At 48.2% G+C, this 20,865-nt stretch overlaps 1 protein-coding gene across 9 annotated transcripts in view; it reads left to right on the top strand.

The window, feature by feature from the left end:
* The window catches only part of RABL6 (RAB, member RAS oncogene family like 6), a 121,766-nt gene that overhangs the window by 7,451 nt on the left and 93,450 nt on the right, over positions 1-20,865 (top strand). For 4 of the 9 annotated variants that reach the window (XM_073314659.1, XM_073314653.1, XM_073314654.1 and 1 more), the window contains exon 2: positions 9,399-9,533. The exons of 3 other annotated variants lie outside the window; for them this stretch is intronic. In XM_073314659.1, the coding sequence (XP_073170760.1) occupies positions 9,399-9,533 (135 nt within the window). Of the gene's footprint in view, positions 1-9,398; positions 9,534-13,808; positions 14,037-20,865 lie in introns of all 9 variants that reach the window. 2 more of the 9 variants (XM_073314657.1, XM_073314662.1) reach the window with 1 other exon arrangement.

Below are 20,865 nucleotides of genomic sequence, written 5' to 3' on the forward strand. Positions count from 1 at the left end.
TGACTCATATCCAGCTTCTCATCCACTGTAATCCCCAGGTCCTTTTTTGCAGAACTGCTGCTTCACCAGTTGGTCCCCAGCCTGTAGCAGTGAATGGGATTCTTCTGTCCTAAGTGCAGAACTCTTCACTTGTCCTTGTTGAACCTCGTCAGATTTCTTTTGGCCCAATCCTCCCAATTCGTCTAGGTCACTCTGGACCCTATCCCTACCCTCCAGTGTATCTACCTCTCTCCCCAGCTTAGTGTCATCTGCAAACTTGCTGAGGGTGCAATTCATTCCATCATTCAGATCATTAATGAAGATGTTGAACAAAACCAGCCCCAGGACCAGCCGGTGGGACACTCCGCTTGATACCAGCTGCCAACTATACATCGTGCCGTTGATCACTACCCATTGAGCCGGACGATTTAGCCAGATTTTATCTACCTTCTTGTTCATTCATCCAATCCATACTTTTTTAACTTGCTGGCAAGAATACTGTGGGCGATTGTATCAAAAGCTTTGCTAAAGTCAAGGTATGTCATGTCCACTGCTTTCCCCATATCTACAGAGCCAGTTATCTCATTATAGAAGGCAGTCGGGTTGGTCGGGCATGACTTGCCCTTGGTGAATCCATGTTGACTGTTCCTGATCACTTTCCTCTCCTCAGGTGCTTCTTAATGGATTCCTTGAGGAGCTGCTCCATGATTTTTGGGGGACTGAAGTGAGGCTGACTGGTCTGTAGTTCCTGGATTCTCCTTCTTCCCTTTTTTAAAGATGGGCACTATATTTTCTGTTTTCCAATTGTCTTCAGCTTTTTCCAGTTGTCTGGGACCACCTCCGATTGCCATTAGTTTTCAAAGATAATGGCTAATGGCTCTGCAATCACATCAGCCAACTCCCTCAGCACCCTTGGATGCATCTGGCCCCATGGACTTGTGCATGTCCAGCTTTCTAAATAGTCCTTAACCTGTTCTTTCACCACTGAGGGTTGTTCATCTACTCCCCATACTGTGCTGCCCAGTGCAGCAGTCTGGGAGCTGACCTTGTCTGTGAAGACTGAGGCAAAAAAAGCGTTGAGTACTTCAGCTTTTCTCCACCTCATCTGTCACTAGGTTGCCTCCCCCATTCAGTAAGGGTCCCACGCTTTCCCTGAGCACCTTCTTGTTGCTAACATATCTGTAGAAACCCTTCTTGTTACCCTTCACATCCCTTGCTAGCTGCAAGTCCGATTGTGCTTTGGCCTTCCTGATTACACCCCTGCATGCTTGAGCAATATTTGTATACTCGTCCCTACTCATCTGTCCAAGCTTCCACTTCTTGTAAGCTTCCTTTTTGTGTTTAAGCTCACTGAAGATTTCTCTGGTAAGCCAAGCTCGTCGCCTGCCATATTTGCTATACTTTCTGTACATTCTGAAGGTGAGAGCAGGCTTCTAGAAATAACACAGAATTCATTGCTTATCTTTGAGTTGTTAAGGTCATGTGCTTGATGAAGCTGTGGTGAATCCCATTTATATTGTTAGCTTTTCAGCATGATGTTTTGGTCAGTTCTTATCCTTAGAGTACGTGCGTTTTTTCTTCACACACAATTAGGTTCCTTGATTGAGTGGCTTTTCATTTTGTGTGTGTGTGTACATGTCGTCTCTCAGTCTTTACTAGAGCAGACTGGTGGCCTATGCAGTTGGTTTCCAGTCATTACAAATGCATTTGATTATATTGGCATTTTCTGACTTTGCCTCAGGCACATATACCTTCCACAGTGAGTCCAGACTGTCTCAACTTTTCTGTATTACTTTGCTGAGAATCACTGCTGTGTTCTGCTTCTGGTAAGAGTAGAGTAGAAGATGTGGTCCCTTGCTGCAAGGCACTTGCACTCTAAGGCTCTGGCAAGTTTCTGCACAGTAAAGTGGCTTTCTGCACTGTTAACTCCTGAGGTGAACACACTGCCAAGCCACTTCGTGCACGGTTGTAGCGCTGTAAAAAAACCATCCCCACGAGAGGCATAGAGCTTTCTGCGCCAGGGCTACAGCGCTGTGTTGCCAGTGTAGTGGTGATTACAGCGCTATGACTGGCCTCTGAGAGGTGTCCCACAATGCCTTTTCTCACCTCTAGTCATTGGTTTGAACTCTACTGCCCTGCCCTCAGATGACCAACTGTCATCCCCACCCCGTAAATTCCTTTGAAAATTTGAAAGTCCCCTTCCTGTTTGCTCGGTGATGCATGCAGTGGTTTTAGCGTATCTTTCCAGGTGGCCATGCCTGCTCCACGCACAAGGCGATCCCCTGCTTGGAGCAGTGCTGAGCTGCTGGACCTCATCAGCATTTGGGGAGAGGAGGCTGTCCAGTCCCAGCTGCGCTCCAACTGTAGGAATTAGGATACCTATGGACAGTTTTCATGATGCATGACAGAAAGGGGCCATGACCGGGACACATTGCAGCACAGGGTAAAAGTGAAGGAGCTGCGAAACGCCTACCACAAGGCACAGAAGGCAAACCATCGCTCCGGAGCTGCGCCCAGGAGCTGCCGGTTTTACAAAGAGTTGTATGCGATACTTGGCAGTGACCCCACCTGTACTGCGAAGGCCCTGTAGATACTTGGTTGGCTCATGTGCCAGTCAAGAGTGGACCAAGCCTGGAGGAGGAAATCTTGGATGAGGATGTGGAGTGGGAGGGCGACTCAGAGGCCAGAGATGCATGCAACCAGGAGCTCTTTTCTACCCTGGAGGAGCCTAGCCAGGCATAGCTGTCGGAGATTGTCGAAGCACAAACAGGAGAGGAGGCCCCCAGTAAGTGGATCTGAGTTTGGGAATCGCTGAAATGAGTTGTTGGGGGCAGAAGGGTTGGAGAAAGCAGGCTTGTCTCCCACCGCATGCCTAGTCTGAGCGTCAGAACAGGTTGTTGATTAACTCCCTAACTTCACGGGAATCTCCCTTAGAGACCTCCAGGAAACTCTCATGGAGATACTGGGCAATCCACTGCCACAGTTTCTTCGGCAGAGCTGCTTTGTTTTTGCCCCATGAATGGTAACATTCCCGTGCCACTGTGCTGTCGAGGGGGGATAGCATTGCTGCACAGAGATGATCTGCATAGGGGCCAGGGCAGAAGCGGCAGGCTTGGAGAAGACCCTCCCTTGATTCCTTGCTGACCCTCAGCAGTGAGATATCTTCCATAATGATCACGTCCTGTAGAAAGTGTGGGGACAGGAATGATTATCAGCCCCCTCCCCCCCAATCCCCTACAGTGCTGGCTTTCCCCAAGAGCCATGTGTTTAGTGTACAGCAGGGTCCGGGCAGAGGGATTTACCCTCCCCTGTGGCTGCTGACCTTTTTGGGGTCTCGTGACTCATGTGTGCTTGCTTGGGGTCAGCCAGTTAGTGACAAGTGTGAGAGTACTGGATGTGATTTAAAGCACTGAATCAGTGTTGTCTGTGTTGCAAACAATACTGCTTCTGTAAAATGTTGCGTTTAAACTTCAGAGATGACCTTGGGAGCCCAGCCTCCCTCTTCGTTATCGGCAGCGGAATGGCTGTGCAGAATTAGAAAGCAACCAAGAAGAACTAAGGAGGACTTTCTGTATGATGTTATGATGCACTCCGCCGCCGAGAAACGGGCATTGAAGGAGTGGCGGGACAGCAAGAAGAGGGACCGGAAAGAGAACACAGCACGCCAGAATGAAACCACAGAGTGCCAAGGTTATGGACTGCCAAGAGGACACGTTCCAGGTGACACTAGCTCTTCAAAACAAGCAGCTCCGCGCCCTCCCTCCCCTGTAGCTGCTGTCACAAAGCTCTTTCCCATGCGCCCCCCAGACACTGCCAACACTCTTATCAACCTCCTGGCTCCAGTCTCTATCTGCAGCATTCCACTCCTCGCTCCCTCACAGTCCAGCCCTGCAGACTCCCACTACCCACTGCACTGAACACCCTTCCCTCTGCAGTTTGGCCCTGCTGAAGTACAGTACCTGCTGCATTGTACTCCAAAGGAGAAGGTTGGATATGATCCCTGGACATACAAAATCTTTAGCGATCCCGGGACCCCTCCTCCTCCTCTTGGGACCTTCCCTTCTCCCATCCCCTCACTGCTGATGGCTTTTTTTTTTTTTTTGGTTTGACTCTCTCCTCCGGTTGTTTTCAATAAAAGAATTGTGTTGGTTTGAAAGCGATCTTTATTCGCTTTATAATATCTTTATTTATTATTAATTGAAAGCAAAAAGAGCCCTGCAAAGCAACATACAATTATGTTAAACTCCCATATAGAGTCGTCTGCACCAATCACCTGCTAGCATTACAAGCACTGCACTCATAGAATCATAGAATATCGGGGTTGGAAGGGACCTCAGGAGGACATCTAGACCAACCCCCTGCTCAAAGCAGGACCGATCCCCGACTAAATCGTCCCAGCCAGGGCTTTGTCAAGCCTGACCTTAAAAACTTCTAGGGAAGGAGATTCCACCACCTCCCTAGGTAACGCATTCCAGTGTTTCACCACCCCCATAGTGAAAAAGTTTTTGCTAATATCCAACCTGAATCTCCCCCACTGCAACTTGAGGCCATTACTCCTTGTTCTGTCATCTGCTACCACTGAGAACAGTCTAGAGCCATCCTCTTTGGAACCCCATTTCAGGTAGTTGAAAGCAGCTATCAAATCCCCCTTCATTCTTCTTTTCCGCAGACTAAACATTCCCAGTTCCCTCAGCCTCTCCTCATAAGTCATGTGTTCCAGTCCTCTAATCATTTTTGTTGCCCTCCGCTGGACTCTTTCCAATTTTTCCACATCCTTCTTGTAGTGTGAGGCCCAAAACTGGACACAGTACTCCAGATGAGGCCTCACCAATGTCGAATAGGAGGGAACGATCATGTCCCTCGATCTGCTCGCTGTGCCCCTACTTATACATCCCAAAATGCCATTGACCTTCTTGGCAACAAGGGCACACTGTTGACTCATATCCAGTTTCTCGTCCACTGTAACCCCTAGGTCCTTTTCTGCAGAACTGCTGCCGAGCCATTAGGTCCCTAGTCTGTAGCGGTGCATTGGATTCTTCGGTCCTAAGTGCAGGACTCTGCACTTCTCCTTGTTGAACCTCATCAGATTTCTTTTGGCCCAATCCTCCAATTTGTCTAGGTCCCTCCGTATCCCATCCCTACCCTCCAGCGTATCTACCTCTCCTCCTAGTTTAGTGTCATCTGCAAACTTGCTGAGGGTGCAATCCACACCATCCTCCAGTTCATTTATGAAGATATTGAACAAAACTGGCCCCAGGACCGACCCTTGGGGCATTCCACTTGATACCGGCTGCCAACTAGACATGGAGCCATGGATCACTACCCCTTGAGCCTGACAATCTAGCCAACTTTCTATCCACCTTATAGTCCATTCATCCAGCCCATATTTCTTTAACTTGCTGGCAAGAATACTGTGGGAGACCGTGTCAAAAGCTTTGCTAATGTCAAGGAACAACACATCCACTGCCTTCCCTTCATCCACAGAGCCAGTTATCTCGTCATAGAAGGCCATCAGATTAGTCAGGCATGCCTTGCCCGTGGTGAATCCATGCTGATTGTTCCTGATCACTTTCCTCTCCTCTAAGTGCTTCAGAATTGATTCTTTGAGGACCTGCTCCATGATTTTTCCAGGGACTGAGTTCAGGCTGACTGGCCTGTAGTTCCCAGGATCCTCCTTCTTCCCTTTTTTAAAGATGGGCACTACATTAGCCTTTTTCCAGTCGTCCGGGACCTCCCCCGATCGCCATGAGTTTTCAAAGATAATGGCCAATGGCTCTGCAATCACATCCGCCAACTCCTTTAGCACTCTCAGATGCAACGCATCCGGCCCCATGGACTTGTGCTCGTCCAGCTTTTCTAAATAGTCCCGAACCACTTCTTTCTCCACAGAGGGCTGGTCACCTTCTCCCCATGCTGTGCTGCCCAGTGCAGTAGTTTGGGAGCTGACCTTGTTAGTGAAGACAGAGGCAAAAAAAGCATTGAGTACATTAGCTTTTTCCACATCCTCTGTCACTAGGTTGCCTCCCTCATTCAGTAAGGGGCCCACACTTTCCTTGACTTTCTTCTTGTTGCTAACATACCTGAAGAAACCCTTCTTGTTACTCTTAACATCTCTTGCTAGCTGCAACTCCAGGTGTGATTTGGCCTTCCTGATTTCACTCCTGCATACCCGAGCAATATTTTTATACTCCTCCCTGGTCAGTTGTCCAACCTTCCACTTCTTGTACGCTGCTTTTTTGTATTTAAGAGCAGCAAGGATTTCACTGTTAAGCCAAGCTGGTCGCCTGCCATATTTACTCTTCATTCTACACATCGGGATGTTTTGTCCCTGTAACCTCAATAAGGATTCTTTAAAATACAGCCAGCTCTTCTGGACTCCTTTCCCCCTCATGTTATTCTCCCAGGGGATCTTGCCCTTCAGTTCCAGGAGGGAGTCGAAGTCTGCTTTTCTGAAGTCCAGGGTCTGTATTCTGCTGCTATCCTTCCTTCCTTGTGTTAGGATCCTGAACTCGACCATTTCATGGTCACTGCCTCCCAAGTTCCCATCCACTTTTGCTTCCCCTACTAATTCTTCCTGGTTTGTGAGCAGCAGGTCAAGAAGAGCTCTGCCCCTAGTTGGTTCTTCCAGCACTTGCACCAGGAAATTGTCCCCTACGTTTTCCAAAAACTTCCTGGATTGCCTGTGCACCGCTGTATTGCTCTCCCAGCAGGCATCAGGGTGATTGAAGTCTCCCATGAGAACCAGGGCCTGCAATCTAGTAACTTCTGCGAGTTGCTGGAAGAAAGTCTCGTCCACCTCATCCCCCTGGTCTGGTTGTCTATAGCAGACTCCCACCATGACATCACCCTTGTTGCTCACACTTCTAAACTTAATCCAGAGACTCTCAGACACTCCTGAGCATAGCAACAAATATGAGTGGCTTTCAGCTTCAAATTACTTTCCACAGTATGCATCCGATGAAGTGAGCTGTAGCTCACGAAAGCTTATGCTCAAATAAATTGGTTAGTCTCTAAGGTGCCACAAGTACTCCTTTTCTTTTTGCAAATACAGACTAAAACGGCTGTTACTCTGAAAGCTTCAAATTGCTGCCTCAAGGGATCCCTGATCCTTATGGCCCCGCGCTGAGCCCCTCTAATTGCCCTGGTCTCTGGCTGTTCAAACTTAGCCTCCAGGTGCTGAACCTCTGCGGTCCAGCCCTAAGTGAAGCTTTCACCCTTCCCGTCACAAATATTATGGAGCGTACAGTACATGGCTATAAGCATAGGAATATTGTCATATTCCTATGGCAGCACCAGCGAGTTTTTAAATGGCCAAAAGCACACTCAACAGTCATTCTGTAGTTGCTCAGACTGTTGTTAAACTGCTCCTTGCTGCTTTCAACTTGCCACGTGTATGGCTTCATAAGCCACAGCATTAAGGGGTTGGTGGGGTCTCCCAGGATAACAGTAGGCATTTTGATTTCCCCTACGGTGATCTTCTGGTCTGGGAAGAAAGTCCTTGCTTTCAGACAACTGACCTGTTCAGAACGCTGCAAGATGCATGCATCCTGTACCTTTCCAGACTAGCCTGTGTTAATGTCTGTAAAACGCCACGGTGATCCACAAGTCCCTGGAGAATCATTGAGAAATACCCCTTGCGATTAATGTACTCGGTGACTTGGTGGTCTGATGCTAGAATTGGAATGTGTGCCATCTGTTGTCCCTCTGCAGTTAGGGAATGCCAATGTCACGCACGTTACCCAGAGTCAAGGTCTTTCAGAGCAGGACGCGATCAATGGCACTGCAGACTTTCGTCAACACAAGTCCAACGGTCAACTTTCCCACTCTGAATTGTTTAGGAGCCGATCGGTAGCGGTCTAGAGTAGCCAGCTTCCACAGTGCAATTGCCACACACTTCTTCTTCAATGGCAGTTCTCGTTCTCCTGTCCTTGCGCCGCAGGACTGGGGCGAGCTCATCACACAGTCCCATGAACGTGGCTTTCCTCATCTGAAAGTTCTGCAGGCATTGCTCATCATCCCAGATGTGCATCACGATGTGATCCCACCACTCAGAGCTTGTTTCCCGAGCCCAAAAGCGGCATTCTACTGTGGTCAGCACCTCTGTGAATGCCACAGGCAATTTGTGTTGTAGCTACTATGCGTGGGGAGATCAATGTCTCACTTCTCTTACCTTTGTTGTTTAACGAATAACTCCACTGCCACTCATGATGTGTTGGTCGGAGCGAGCAGCATACTGGTCAACAGTTTGGGATCCATTCCTGCAGCCCGAGGAGGCAGGGCACACAGTACAGAGACTGTTGAAAGATGGCGCCAAATGCGGATGGAGGCACAAGGATTTCTGGGATGCGAAGCAATGCATCATGGGTCATTGGGACAGGACCCAGGATGCCCTTTGACCTCCTTTGTCTTCCCACAAGTCTTAGTGGCAGAAGAGAAAGAGGTGCTCTGTGGGATAGCTGCCCAGAGTGCACTGCTCTGAATACTGCTGCAAGTGTGAACACGCTATTGTGCAGGCAGCTGACTGTGTGAACACACAGTGGTGCTCAGAGAGTGCTGAAGAAAAACCGTTGTAACTGCCCGCGCTGTAACTTTGCCAGTGTAGATGTGCCCTAAATCAGAGACAAGACAGGTCTTCTCTACAGAAATAAGATGCGCTGATTTAATTTAAATTGGTGGTTACAGGGATATAGTTAAACCAGTGCAAATCACTGTAGGCCATGCTTGTTTTTAGATTAAACTTGTTCCTAATCAACTTAAATGAAATTAAAATAGGCCATGCTTAAACCAAAGAGTGGCCACACAGCCATTTGCACCAGTGTAATTCTATCATTTTAAATTCACACCTTTTAAATAAAACTCGTGCAACCTTCTCAAGGAGGCAGGCCCTCAGACAGAGCAGTTCAGATATCCAAGCTGACTGGCCAGTTTCAAAGTTGTGCAGATAGCTTTAGGAGATCATTATTTTCTTGAGGATAAGAAAACTATTTAAGGAAAATTTGAAAACAAGGGGAGGGCATGTGGGGAGGAGGAGGAGGATGGTGCAAGCTCAAAGGTAAGTGTGGAAGAACTTTTTGAAACTTGAGCAGGTGTTAAGATTACCCAGGGTGGTGAGGGGGGGAAGGCAGCAGGATGGGAACTAGGCAGAAATGTGGGCAGAGACAGAGTGAAGTTATGCAAGGCCCTAAGGGTAAAGATAAGTGGCTTCATCTTGAAGTTGTTTCTTCCTGCTGAACTAAATTAGGCAGCTGAGTAAGCAGGAATTTGAATGGCTGTTGCTCATACCTTGTAATGAAATACCATGCATGTGTAACATGAAAGATCTAATTACGTCAGAATAACACTTTCAAATTAAGTTTTCCAAGCATTCCCAAGATTTGTTTTAATCAACTTTATTTTTGTACTTCTCCCCCCACCCCCAGTGAAAATTGTAATCCGAGGGGACAGGAACACAGGGAAAACCACACTCTGGCATCGACTCCAGGGGAAGAAGTTTGTTGAAGAATATATTCCTACTCAGGAGATCCAAGTCACCAGCATCCACTGGAACTATAAAAGTAAGAAGGGAGAGGGAATGGAGGGTGCCTGGGGAAGGAATAGTCTCTGCTTTGGAGGCAGGAATTCCTCTGTAGCCTCAGCTGTCTCTTGCGGTTTTGTCCAGTTTGGATTTAAAATGGGTCCCCATCGCTCTTACTTGATTATTCAAATAATCCTGTTTTTTAATTCTTTCACTCAGTAATTACATTACCAACCATTTAAACAGATGTCCTCAGTAGTTAAAAATCACAGGAAGAAATTTAACAAAATGTGAATATGAATTGAAATGTTCATTGTATTTTTTTGCTGTTTCAATGAAAACAGATGATATTGAACTGTGTCTCTAGGGGGCTGGATACTAAAGTACAAGAGTACTGCGTTAGTACATTTAGTACCAGCAGGTGAAAATGAGCAGTCTCACTGTGCAGTTGGGAGTGTAAATCCATACTGGACAATGATGAAAAGTGAATTAGATTTTTTAAATGCTTGTAGTTCTAATAATCTTATGTAGAGATATTAATACAAGTAAGAAGTATTGAAAAACAGAATTACTACATCTTGTCAATGATACTCGAAGATACTTGCTTGAGTTGCAGAGATGGGGTAGAAGTCTTCTTCCTGCTATGGCAGCATAAAGGAACTGGAATTTTTACAGCGTGGGCAGAACGTTGCTGATGCAGAAAATACATAAAACAGCAGCAGATTATTTTAGGAGTCCCTTTCATAGCTCAATCATAGGAGGCAGAAGCGGGTAGGCTTAGGGGAAGAGGTAGCAGGGCCATGGTGCATGCCTATAATGGTGTCAGCACCCACCTGCCTCCCATGTGTGCCCCCTTTTCTCTGGCCAGTTGTGCCTGCAGACAGTCATTTCACGGGTCCCCTTTCTCTTGGTTAGGTGTGAGCCTGCTTTTGGTTTTACATCAGGGTGGTGCCTGCCTCTCGCAAGCACCCCCTTGGCTGCTGGTTCTCTCCGCTAGCTGAGCCACCCACGCTGTCCCCCCTTCCAGGGTATATAGTCTAAGTTCTTTCTCGGCCCTGGTATGGGGCTGTAGCTCTAAGGCTTCTTCCCTGAGGCACTGCCTTTTTCAGTCACCCATCTGGGGCCCATCTCAGTACCCTCAGCTGGTGTCCTTTTCCAGCAGCTGTCCCTGGACTCAGTCTGCAACCAGACCAACAGTGCCCATCTCTGACGAGATCAAACGAGCTAGAGACAAAGGGTAACAAGAAAATTTGCTTCAAATGTATTTGTAGAATGAGGAAGACCAAGGACAGGATAGGCCCATTACTCAATGGGGTGCAGGAAGAAAAATAACAGAATGTGGAAATTGCAGAGGTGCTTAATGGCTTGTTTCGGTTTTCACCAAAAGGGTTGGTGGTGATTGGACGTCTAACATAGTGAATGTCAGTGAAAATGAGGTAGGATTGGAGGCTAAAATAGGAAAAGAACAAAGTTAAAAATTACTTAGACAAGTTAGATGTCTTCAAGTCACCAGGGCATGATGAAATGCATCATAGAATACTTAAGGAGCTGACGGAGGAGATATCTGAGCCATTAGTGATTTATCTTTGAATAGTCATGGAAGACTGGAGAGATTCCAGATGACTGGAAAATGGCACCTATAAGAAGGGAAATAAGGACAACCCAGGGAATTACAGACCAGTGAGCTTAACTTCTGTACCTGGAAAGATAATGGAGCAAATAATTAAGCAATCAGTTTGCAAACATCTAGAAGATAAGGTGATAAGTAACAGTGAGCATGGATTTGTCAAGAACAAATCATGTCAAACCAACTTGATACCCTGTCAAGGAAAGCTAACAAGCCTTGTGGATGGGGCGGGGGGGGGGGAGTGGTAGATGGGATATGTCTTTACTTTAGTAAAGCTTTTGATACTGTTACTGTCTTGAATGACCTTCTCATAAACTAGGGAAATGCAACCTAGATGGAGCTACTATAAGGTGGGTGCATAACTGGTTGTAAAACAGTTCCCAGGGAGTAGTTATCAGTGGTTCACAGTCATGCTGGAAGGGTATAATGAGTGGGGTCCCACGGGGATCAGTTCTGGGTCCGGTTCTGTTCAATATCTTCATCAGTGATTTAGATATTGGCATAGAGAGTACACTTATAAAGTTTGCGGACAATACCAAGTGGGAGGGGTTGCAAGTGCTTTGGCAGTTAGGATTAAAATTCAAAACTATATGATCTCTGTACCCTTCAGAAATGGCTGAAGTTAACAGGATGAAATTCAATAAGGACAAATTGTGGTAAACCCAGGACAAACAGCTACAAAGCAGGGGGTAGTAATCAGTCCCAGAAGGTTAAAAGGCCCCTCCCTATCCACTGAGGAGAGGTAACCACAGGTTAATAGGGTTCAGCTGAAAAGGGGTTGCTAGAGAACCAATTAGGTTCAGCTGACTCCAACTGCTTGAGACCTTTTAAAACCCTCCCCTGTTAGGAAAGGGGGAGGGGGGGTGAAAGAAGCAGGGAAGCTGCCAGTAGGCTAGGAGCAGCAAGACACCAAACCTTTCCAGGAAGGGAGGCTGCATTCCCTCCCCAGAAGGGAAAGGAAAACAGGCACAAGGGACTGACTGAGGAAAGGTATAGCCTGACCAAGGACTGCCTTGCCCAAACCTGTGTCTCCAAGGCTAAAAAGAACTGGGCCTGCTGATGCGAACAAGGTACTTTGCCACAAAATGCAATCTATTTAGGAAGGAACAATCAGTTCACATACAAAATAGGAAATGACTGCCAAGGAAGGAGTACTACGGAAAGGGATCTGGGGGTCATAGTGGACCACAAACTAAATGAGTCAGTGTGACACTGTTGCAAAAGAAGTGAACGTCATTCTGGGATGTATTAGCAGGAGTGTTGTAAGAAAGACATGGAGAAGTAATTCTTCCACTCTACTCCACACTGATTAGGCCTCAGCTGGAGTAGCATGTCCAGTTCTGGGTGCCACATTTCAGGAAAGATGTGGACAAATTGGAGAAAGTCGAGAAGAGCAACAAAAATGATTAAAGGTCTAGAAAACATGACCTATGAGGGAAGATTGAAAAAATAAAAAACAAAACTGTTTGTTTAGTCTGGAAAAGAAGACTGATGGGGGACATAACGGTTTTCAAGTACATAAACTGTTACAATGAGGGGGAGAAATTTTCTTCTTAACCTGTGAGGATAGGACAAGAAGCAGTGGGCTTAAATTGCAACAAGGGATGTCTAGGTTGGACATTAGGAACAACTTCCTAACTGTCAGGATGGTTAAGTACTGGAATAAATGGCCTAGGGATCTCCATCATTGGAGATTTTTAAGAGCAGGCTAGACAAACTCCTATCAGGAATGGTCTAGATAATATAATCCTGCCATGAGTGCAGGGGACTGGACTAGGTGACCTCTTGAGGTCTCTTCCAATCCTACGATCTCTGTACCCTTGCCTGGTTTGGATTGGTCCTGGGCTCAGCCTGCCCGCACTGACCTTTTCATGGTCTTGCTGCTACTCTAGCTAGCCAGCCAGGCATCCGGTCTTCGGCAGCCTTCCCTGGGCTCAGTTCTGCCTGGTGAACTCTCTGTAGTGAGCTGTCTGTGGCCTGCTGCTCGTCTAGCCAGCCAGACACCCAGTCCTCCCTCCCTCAAACTCCATGCAGTAACTAAGCTTCTTTGCTCTGCTGCTTGTCTTATATAGGGCTCTTCTGCCCCCGGATTGGCTGCTTCTCTGCAGCCACTCTAGTTGCCTGGAGGACTTCTCTCTGCTCTATCGGGCGCAGGGTGTTGCATTACCACAAGGCCTCCAGAAGGGGGTCTCTGGACCTAGTCCACCCTGGCATACTGCAATGCCCACAGTTCTGGGTTGCACTGCCATTTGTAGGCAACTCATCTTGGGCTGCAATAACTTAGGCGGACAACTTTCATTGAGGGCTGCTTTGCACCCTCCCAATTCTAAGCTATTATGGGGGGGTCAGAGGTGGTTTAAAGCCCCATTAGCTGCACCCTCCCGATTCCAGACTGTGGGTTTTGTGCTTTGCCTCCCAGAGTTGCACCCCAGAATCATCCCCTTAGAGCTAAATAGCATATTAAATTGGGTCTGCAAAGGTGTAAGTAGACTTTTCTGTTACTAAACCGATTCTGTGGCTGCCTTCTATTGCTTCCTCTCTGCCAATGGCTCTGGCTGATCTACCCTGACTAGAATTTAAAAGGTTTGGTCTTCCCAGCTGTTACTCCTGGGGGAATTCTGCACCACTTCGCAATGCAGAATTTTCGCAGAATTAATGCTCTGCACAGAATTTCATTTTTTCCTGCAGAATTGGCGCTGTAGAGCTGCTGGCCTCTGCCAGGGGCGGCTGGACCCTCCAGAGCCTGGCTCCCCAGCTCGCAGTGTGCCAGCGCAGGCAGACTGCCGTTCCAAGTTCTGCCAGGCCCACTCGGGCGCATGGTGCGGCCAGGCTGGGGAGCTGTGCTTGGGGAGAGGCAGGAGCAACAGCTGGGAGCTGCAGGGAGGGGCCACTGCTTTCCAGAATGGAAGACTGAGGGTAAGTGGGTGGCCTGCTTGGGAGGTGTGGGGGGAGGGGGTGACTCGAGCTGTTCTGGGGATAGCCAAACCTTTAAATTGTGGGGCCCCCCCATTAACAGCAGGCATGCATCTCTGCCTGGCGGGACAGTAGCAAAACTTTGTGGAGCAGGTCCAGTGGCAGGGCTCTGGAGGGAGGAGTTGCTGGAACCTGGGCAGTCTGCTGTTGGGAACTCAGAGGGCCGGGGGGGGCTCCTTGCCCTGGACAGCATGCCCTGCGGGGAATCATGCTACCCTGAGTCTTCTCTGTCTTCATAAAGAGAAGTTCCAGCGCATCGGACCTGTGACTCTGTCACACCCCTATGCACCTTTACTTTAGGAGCACCTCTTTCTGTTTGTCTCGCATTAGCTGGTATAAGGCACTTACTCGGCTGCGCAACTTAGTCATGGTGTTGCAGCCTCTGCAGTGCATAAAGGCTCTTCTGGTACTTCCTTGTGTAAGGCAGAGACCTGTCACTCAGCTCTCTTCCCTCTCTCTGGCTTCTTGGAATGTCAGTCTTACTGTGGAGTACAAGAAAGACTTCGAAAATAGTTTGGAGTATTCTCCAGACTATTTTACGAGCAGAGCTATCAGAGATCAAAATAAGAAACAGGGAAATTCTTTTTCCATGGTAGTGGGCAAACCTAAAGGCAGTTAACATCCAAATGGTGGCTACATCCGTAGAAGCAATATTTTTTCATGTTCTAGGTAAACAGTGTGTGGTGGTTCTCCCTGCCCCCCCCCCCCAGCCTTTACCCTAAGCAAAAGGGATAATGCACATACTATTCATAAATACTGCAATGGAAACTGAGGTCTGATTTTAAAAACAAACAACCCCCCACCCCACCTTACAGCACCAATTACTTGCTTTGTGCATGCATTTGCACTAATTAGGCGATCAAATTACATGCCCAAAATATTTGAAAGCTGTGCTCCATAGGTGGAGGGAAGCCAAGCAGTTTGTTTCCAAACACTGGATTGCATCTGTACTTGTTGGATCCCAGGTTCCATGTTTTCTAGTGTAGAGGCAGCCCATTTAGCAGGCTGGTTTTGCTGGGAATCCAATAACTGAAGGCAATTTTTGTGTAAGGCCAAAGTTAATGTAAAGCTCTGTTATAATAGAACTTGGTGTTTGGAAATGATAGCCATGTGTATTGCAAGGTGAAGGGCTTTTCTCAAGGGGAAATATGCGGTGGGGAGAGGGGAGTCTGACGGACACTTGAGAGATTACAGAGCTGACATTTTGTCTCTTGCTGTCAGTTTGTTTCACTTTAAAGAAAATAATTGTTTTGTATTTTTAGAGAATTAATGGGAAAGCATTTCACTTGCTGATCTTATTAAAAATTACTCAGTGCTGTAAAAAAAAAAAAACACCTCACAGCTTTTAACAAACATAATAAGAAACGTTTCCTGCTGTGAAAAACTTCCCACTGAAGATAGACAAGACATGGGCATTTTGAGAAGTCAGCCCAGACGTAATTACTGTCTTGCTGGTTAACTTCTTCTGTTAGGGGGAAGACTACAATTTCTTTTGCCTGTGCCACACTCATGCTGTGTGAATAACGATCCTGAGGAAGACCGTGTCGGCCATTTCCCAAGACTAATTAAATTTCAAACAACTATTCTGAGATCCTTAAGTTGTTCTTTGTGATTATTCTGAAATCTTAGACTGCTGGCAAAGAATTCATTTTATTAGAGGGATGTGGATTTTTTCTTCTGAGAATGATCCATTGATCTCTTGTCTGTGGAATTTGGTAAGCTTTAGGCCCTGTCTACACTGGCAAGTTTCTGCACAGTAAAGCAGGGTTCTGCGCTGTAACTCCTGAGGTGTACGCACTGCCAAGCCACTAGTGCGCAGAAACTGCGCAGTTGTCGCATTGTAAAAAAACCACCCCGATGAGCGGTGTAGAGCTTTCTGCTCCGGGGCTACTGTGTTGTGGTGCCAGTGAAGACACAGTGGTCGATCACAGCGCTGCGATTGGCCTCTGGGAGGTGCCCCACAATGCCTGTTCTCACCTCTCTGGTCATCGGTTTGAACTCTACTGCCCTGTCCTCAGGTGACCAACCATCATCCCACCCCTTAAATTCCTTGGGAATTTTGAAAGTCCCCGTCCTGTCTGCTCGGTGACGCGTGCAGTGGTCTCAGCACGTCTTTCCAGGTGGCCAGGCCTGCTCCACGCACCAGGCAAACCCCCGCTTGGAGCAATGCCGAGCTGCTGGACCTCATCAGCATTTGGGGAGAGGAGGCTGTCCAGTCCCAGCTGCGCTCCAGCCGTAGGAATTAGGAGACTTACTGACAGACTTCACGATGCATGACAGGAAGGGGCCATGACTGGGACACACTGCAGCACAGGGTCAAAGTGAAGGAGCTGCGGAACGCCTACCACAAGGCACGGGGGGCAAACTGCCACTCCGGTGCTGTGCCCACGCGGAGCTGCTGGCTCTACAAAGAGCTGGATGTGATACCTGGCGGCGACCCCAACTTCACTGCAAAGGCCGCTGTGGATACGTTGGTGGCTCGCATGCCAGTTGATAGTGGACCAAGCCAGAAGGAGGAAATCTTGGACGAGGATGTGGAGGGTGGGGGGACGCAGAGGCAGAGGATGACTCGGAGGTCAGAGATGCATGCAGCCAGGAACTCTCTTCTATCCTGGAGGTGGCTAGCCAAGCACAGCTGTCGGATGTTTGCGAAGTGCAAACAAGAAAGGAGGCCCTTGGTAAGTGGATTTGATTTTGAGAATCTCTGAAGTGAGTTGTTGGGGGAAGGAGGGTTGCAGAAAGCAGGCTTGTCTCCCACCACTTGCCAAGTCTGAGCCGTGGAACAGGCTGCTGATTGACTCCTTCACTTCACAGGACTCACCTTCAGATCTCCTGGAAACTCTCGTGGAGATACTGGGCAATCTGCTGCTGCAGGTTCTTCGGCAGAGCTGCTTTGTTTCCGACATGGGGGGACGGCAGACCATTGCCGCACACAGGCGAGCCACATGGGGCCAGGGCGGAATCCACAGTCTTGGAGAAGACCCTCCCTTGATTCCCTGCTGACCCTCAGCAGCGAGATATCGTCCATAATGATCATGTCCTATGGAAAGTGTGGGGACAGGAGTAATTATCAGCCCCCCACCCCCCACAGTGCTGGCTTTCCCCAAGAGCCATATGCCCAGTGTACAGCAGGATCCGGGAAGAGGGATTTACCCTCCCCTGTGGCTGCTTACCTTTTTGGGGTTTCGTGACTCATGTGTGCTTGCTTGGGGTCAGCCAGTTAGTGACAGGTGTGTGAGTACCGGCTGTGTTTTAAAGCACTGAATCAGTGTTGTCTGTGTTGCAAACAATACTGCTTCTGTAAAATGTTGTGTTTAAACTTCACGGAGATGACCTTGGGAGCCCAGCCTCCCTCTTTGTTATCGGCGGCGGAATGGCTGTGCAGAATTAGAAAGCAGCCAAGAAGAACTAAGGAGGACTTTCTGTGTGATGTTATGATGCACTCCGCTGCTGAGCAACAGGAATTGAAGGAGTGGCGGGACAGCGAGAAGAGGGACCGAAAGGAGAATGTAGCATGCCAGAATGAAGCCATGGAGTGGCTCTTAAAGGTTATGGAGGTCCTAGAGGACATGCTCCACGCGATACTAGCTCTTCAAGCTGAGCAGCTCTGTGCCTGATCTCTCTTGCTGCCGCTGCCGCAAAACTCTCTCATCCTCCCCCCAGACACTGCCAACACTCTTATCAACCTCCTGGCTCCAGTTTCTACCTGCTGTATTCCACTCCTCCCCCCTCACAGTCCAGCACTGCGGACTCCCACTGCACTGAACACCCATCCCTCTGCAGTTTGGCCCTGCTGAAGTACAGTACCAGCTACATTGTACTCCAAAGGAGAAGGCTGGATATGATCCCTGGACATACAAAATTTTTAACCATCCCGGGACCGCTCCTCTTCCTGGGACCTTGCCTTCCGCAATCCCCTTGCTGCTGATGGTTTTTTTTTGGTTTGACTCTCCTCCAGTTGTTGTTTTTTAATAAAAGAATTGTGTTGGTTTGAAAGCAATCTTTATTCTATTAATTGAAAGCAAGAAGAGCCCTGCAAAGCAACATACAATTATGTTAAACTCACATATTGCGTCGTCTGCACCAATCACCTGCCAGCATTACAAGCACTGCACTCCTGAGCATAGCAACAAAATATTAGTGGCTTTCAGCTTCAAATTGCTGCCTCAAGGCATCTCTGATCCTTATGGCCCCACTGTGCGCCCCTCTAATTGACCTGGTCTCTGGCTGTTCAAACTCAACCTCCAGGTGCTGAACCTCTGCAGTCCAGTCCTGAGTGAAGCTTTCACCCTTCCCGTCACAAATATTATGCAGCGTACAACACATGGCTATAAGTATAGGAATATTGTCATCATCCAGGTCTAGCTTCCCACAGAGGCCGTGCCAGCGGGCTTTTAAATGGCCAAAAGCACGCTCCACAGTTATTCTGTACTTGCTCAGCCTGTTGTTGAATCGCTCCTTGCTTCTGTCACGTTGCCCTGTGTATGGCTTAATAAGCCACGGCATTAAGGGGTAGGTAGGGTCTCCCAGGATCACAGTGGGCATTTCGACTTCCCCTTCGGTGATCTTCTGGTCCGGGAAGAAAGTCCTTGCTTGCAGCTTCCTGAACAGGTCAGTGTTCTGAAAGATGCGTGCGTCCTGCACCTTTCCGGACTAGCCTGTGTTAATGTCTGTGAAATGCCCACGGTGATCTACAAGTGCCTGGAGAATCATTGAGAAATACCCCTTGCGATTAATGTACTCGGTGGCTAGGTGGTTTGATGCCAGAATTGGAATATGCATGCCATCTGTTGCCCCTCCACAGTTAGGGAAGGCCGTTTGTGAAAAGCCATCCACAATGTCACATACCTTGCCTAGAGTCACGGTCTTTCGGAGCAGGATACGATTAATGGTCCTGCGGACTTTCGTCAATACGAGTCCAGCGGTCAATTTTCCCACTCCGAACTGGTTGGTGACTGATCGGTAGCAGTCTGGAGTAGCCAGCTTCCACAGTGCAATCGCCATGTGCTTCTCCAACGACAGGGCAGCTCTCATTCTTCTGTCCTGGCGCTACAGGGCTGGGGCGAGCTCATCATACAGTCCCATAAATGTGGATTTCCTCATGCGAAAGTTTTGCAGCCACTGCTCGTCATCCCAGACGTGCATCACAATGTGATCTCACCACTCAGGGCTGGTTTCCCGAGCCCAAAAGCACCATTCCTCTGTGGTCAGCACCTCCGTGAATGCCACAGGCAATCTTGTGTTGTAGCTACTATGCATGGGGAAATCAATGTCTCACTGCTCTTACCTTTGTAGTTTAAGGAATAACTCCACTGCCACTCGTGATGTGTTGGTTGGAGCGAGCAGCATCCTGGTCAACAGTTCGGGATCCATTCCTGCAGCCCGAGGAGGCAGGGTGTGCAGTACAGAAACCATTGAAATTTGGAGCTAAATTGATTGAAGCACAGGGATTTCTGGGATGTGAAGCAATGCATCGTGGGGCACTGGGACAGGACCCAGGATGCCCCGTGATCCTCTCTGCCTTCCCGTATCTTAGTGGCAGAAGAGAAAGAGGTGCTCTCTGGGATAGCTGCCCAGAGTGCATCGCTCTGAATACCACTAAGTGCTGAAAGTCCTATTGCTCAGGCAGCTGATAATGTGAATGCACAACAGCGGTTTCCCTTCAGTTCTCTCTGAGCGGTGCTGTAACTCTCCCGGTGTAGATACTTGCCTTCAGAAGCAACTGAGGTGGAATGCTGCCCATAATGTCTTCTATGTCATAAAGGCTAACCTAGCAGCACTAAGAGCTGCTAATCTGCTTGTATATTCATGATATAGTCAGGAATGCAGTGGCTAATTAAAAACTAGACTGTGTGTAGAGTATAACAATTGGTATAACTACTGTAGGGGACAATTTCCTGGCGCAAGTGCTAGAGGAGCCAACGAGGGGGGCCGCTTTTCTTGACCTGCTGCTCACAAACTAGGTAGAATTAGTGGGGGAAGCAAAAGTAGATGGGAATCTGGGAGGCAGTGACCATGAGTTGGTTGAGTTCAGGATCCTGACGCAGGGAAGAAAGGGAAGCAGCAGGATACGGACCCTGGACTTCAGAAAAGCAGACTTCGACTCCCTCAGGGAACGGATGGCCAGGATCCCCTGGGGGACTAACTTGAAGGGGAAAGGAGTCCAGGAGAGCTGGCTGTATTTCAAGGAATCCCTGTTGAGGTTATAGGGGCAAACCATCCCGATGAGTCGAAAGAATAGTAAATATGGCAGGCGACCAGCTTGGCTTAATAGTGAAATCCTAGCAGATCTTAAACATAAAAAAGAAGCTTACAAGAAGTGTAAGGTTGGACATATGACCAGGGAAGAGTATAAAAATATTGCTCGGGCATGTAGGAATGATATCAGGAGGGCCAAATCGCACCTAGAGCTGCAGCTAGCAAGAGATGTCAAGAGTAACAAGAAGGGTTTCTTCAGGTATGTTGGCAACAAGAAGAAAGCCAAGGAAAGTGTGGGCCCCTTACTGAATGAGGGAGGCAATCTAGTGACAGAGGATGTGGAAAAAGCTAATGTATTCAATGCTTTTTTTGCCTCTGTCTTCACTAACAAGGTCAGCTCCCAGACTGCTGCGCTGGGCATCACAAAATGGGGAAGAGATGGCCAGCCCTCTGTGGAGATAGAGGTGGTTAGGGACTATTTAGAAAAGCTGGACGTGCACAAGTCCATGGGGCCGGACGAGTTGCATCCGAGAGTGCTGAAGGAATTGGCGGCTGTGATTGCAGAGCCATTGGC

Source organism: Lepidochelys kempii, chromosome 16 (genome assembly GCF_965140265.1).
Source record: "Lepidochelys kempii isolate rLepKem1 chromosome 16, rLepKem1.hap2, whole genome shotgun sequence".
Taxonomy (NCBI): Eukaryota; Metazoa; Chordata; order Testudines; family Cheloniidae; genus Lepidochelys; species Lepidochelys kempii.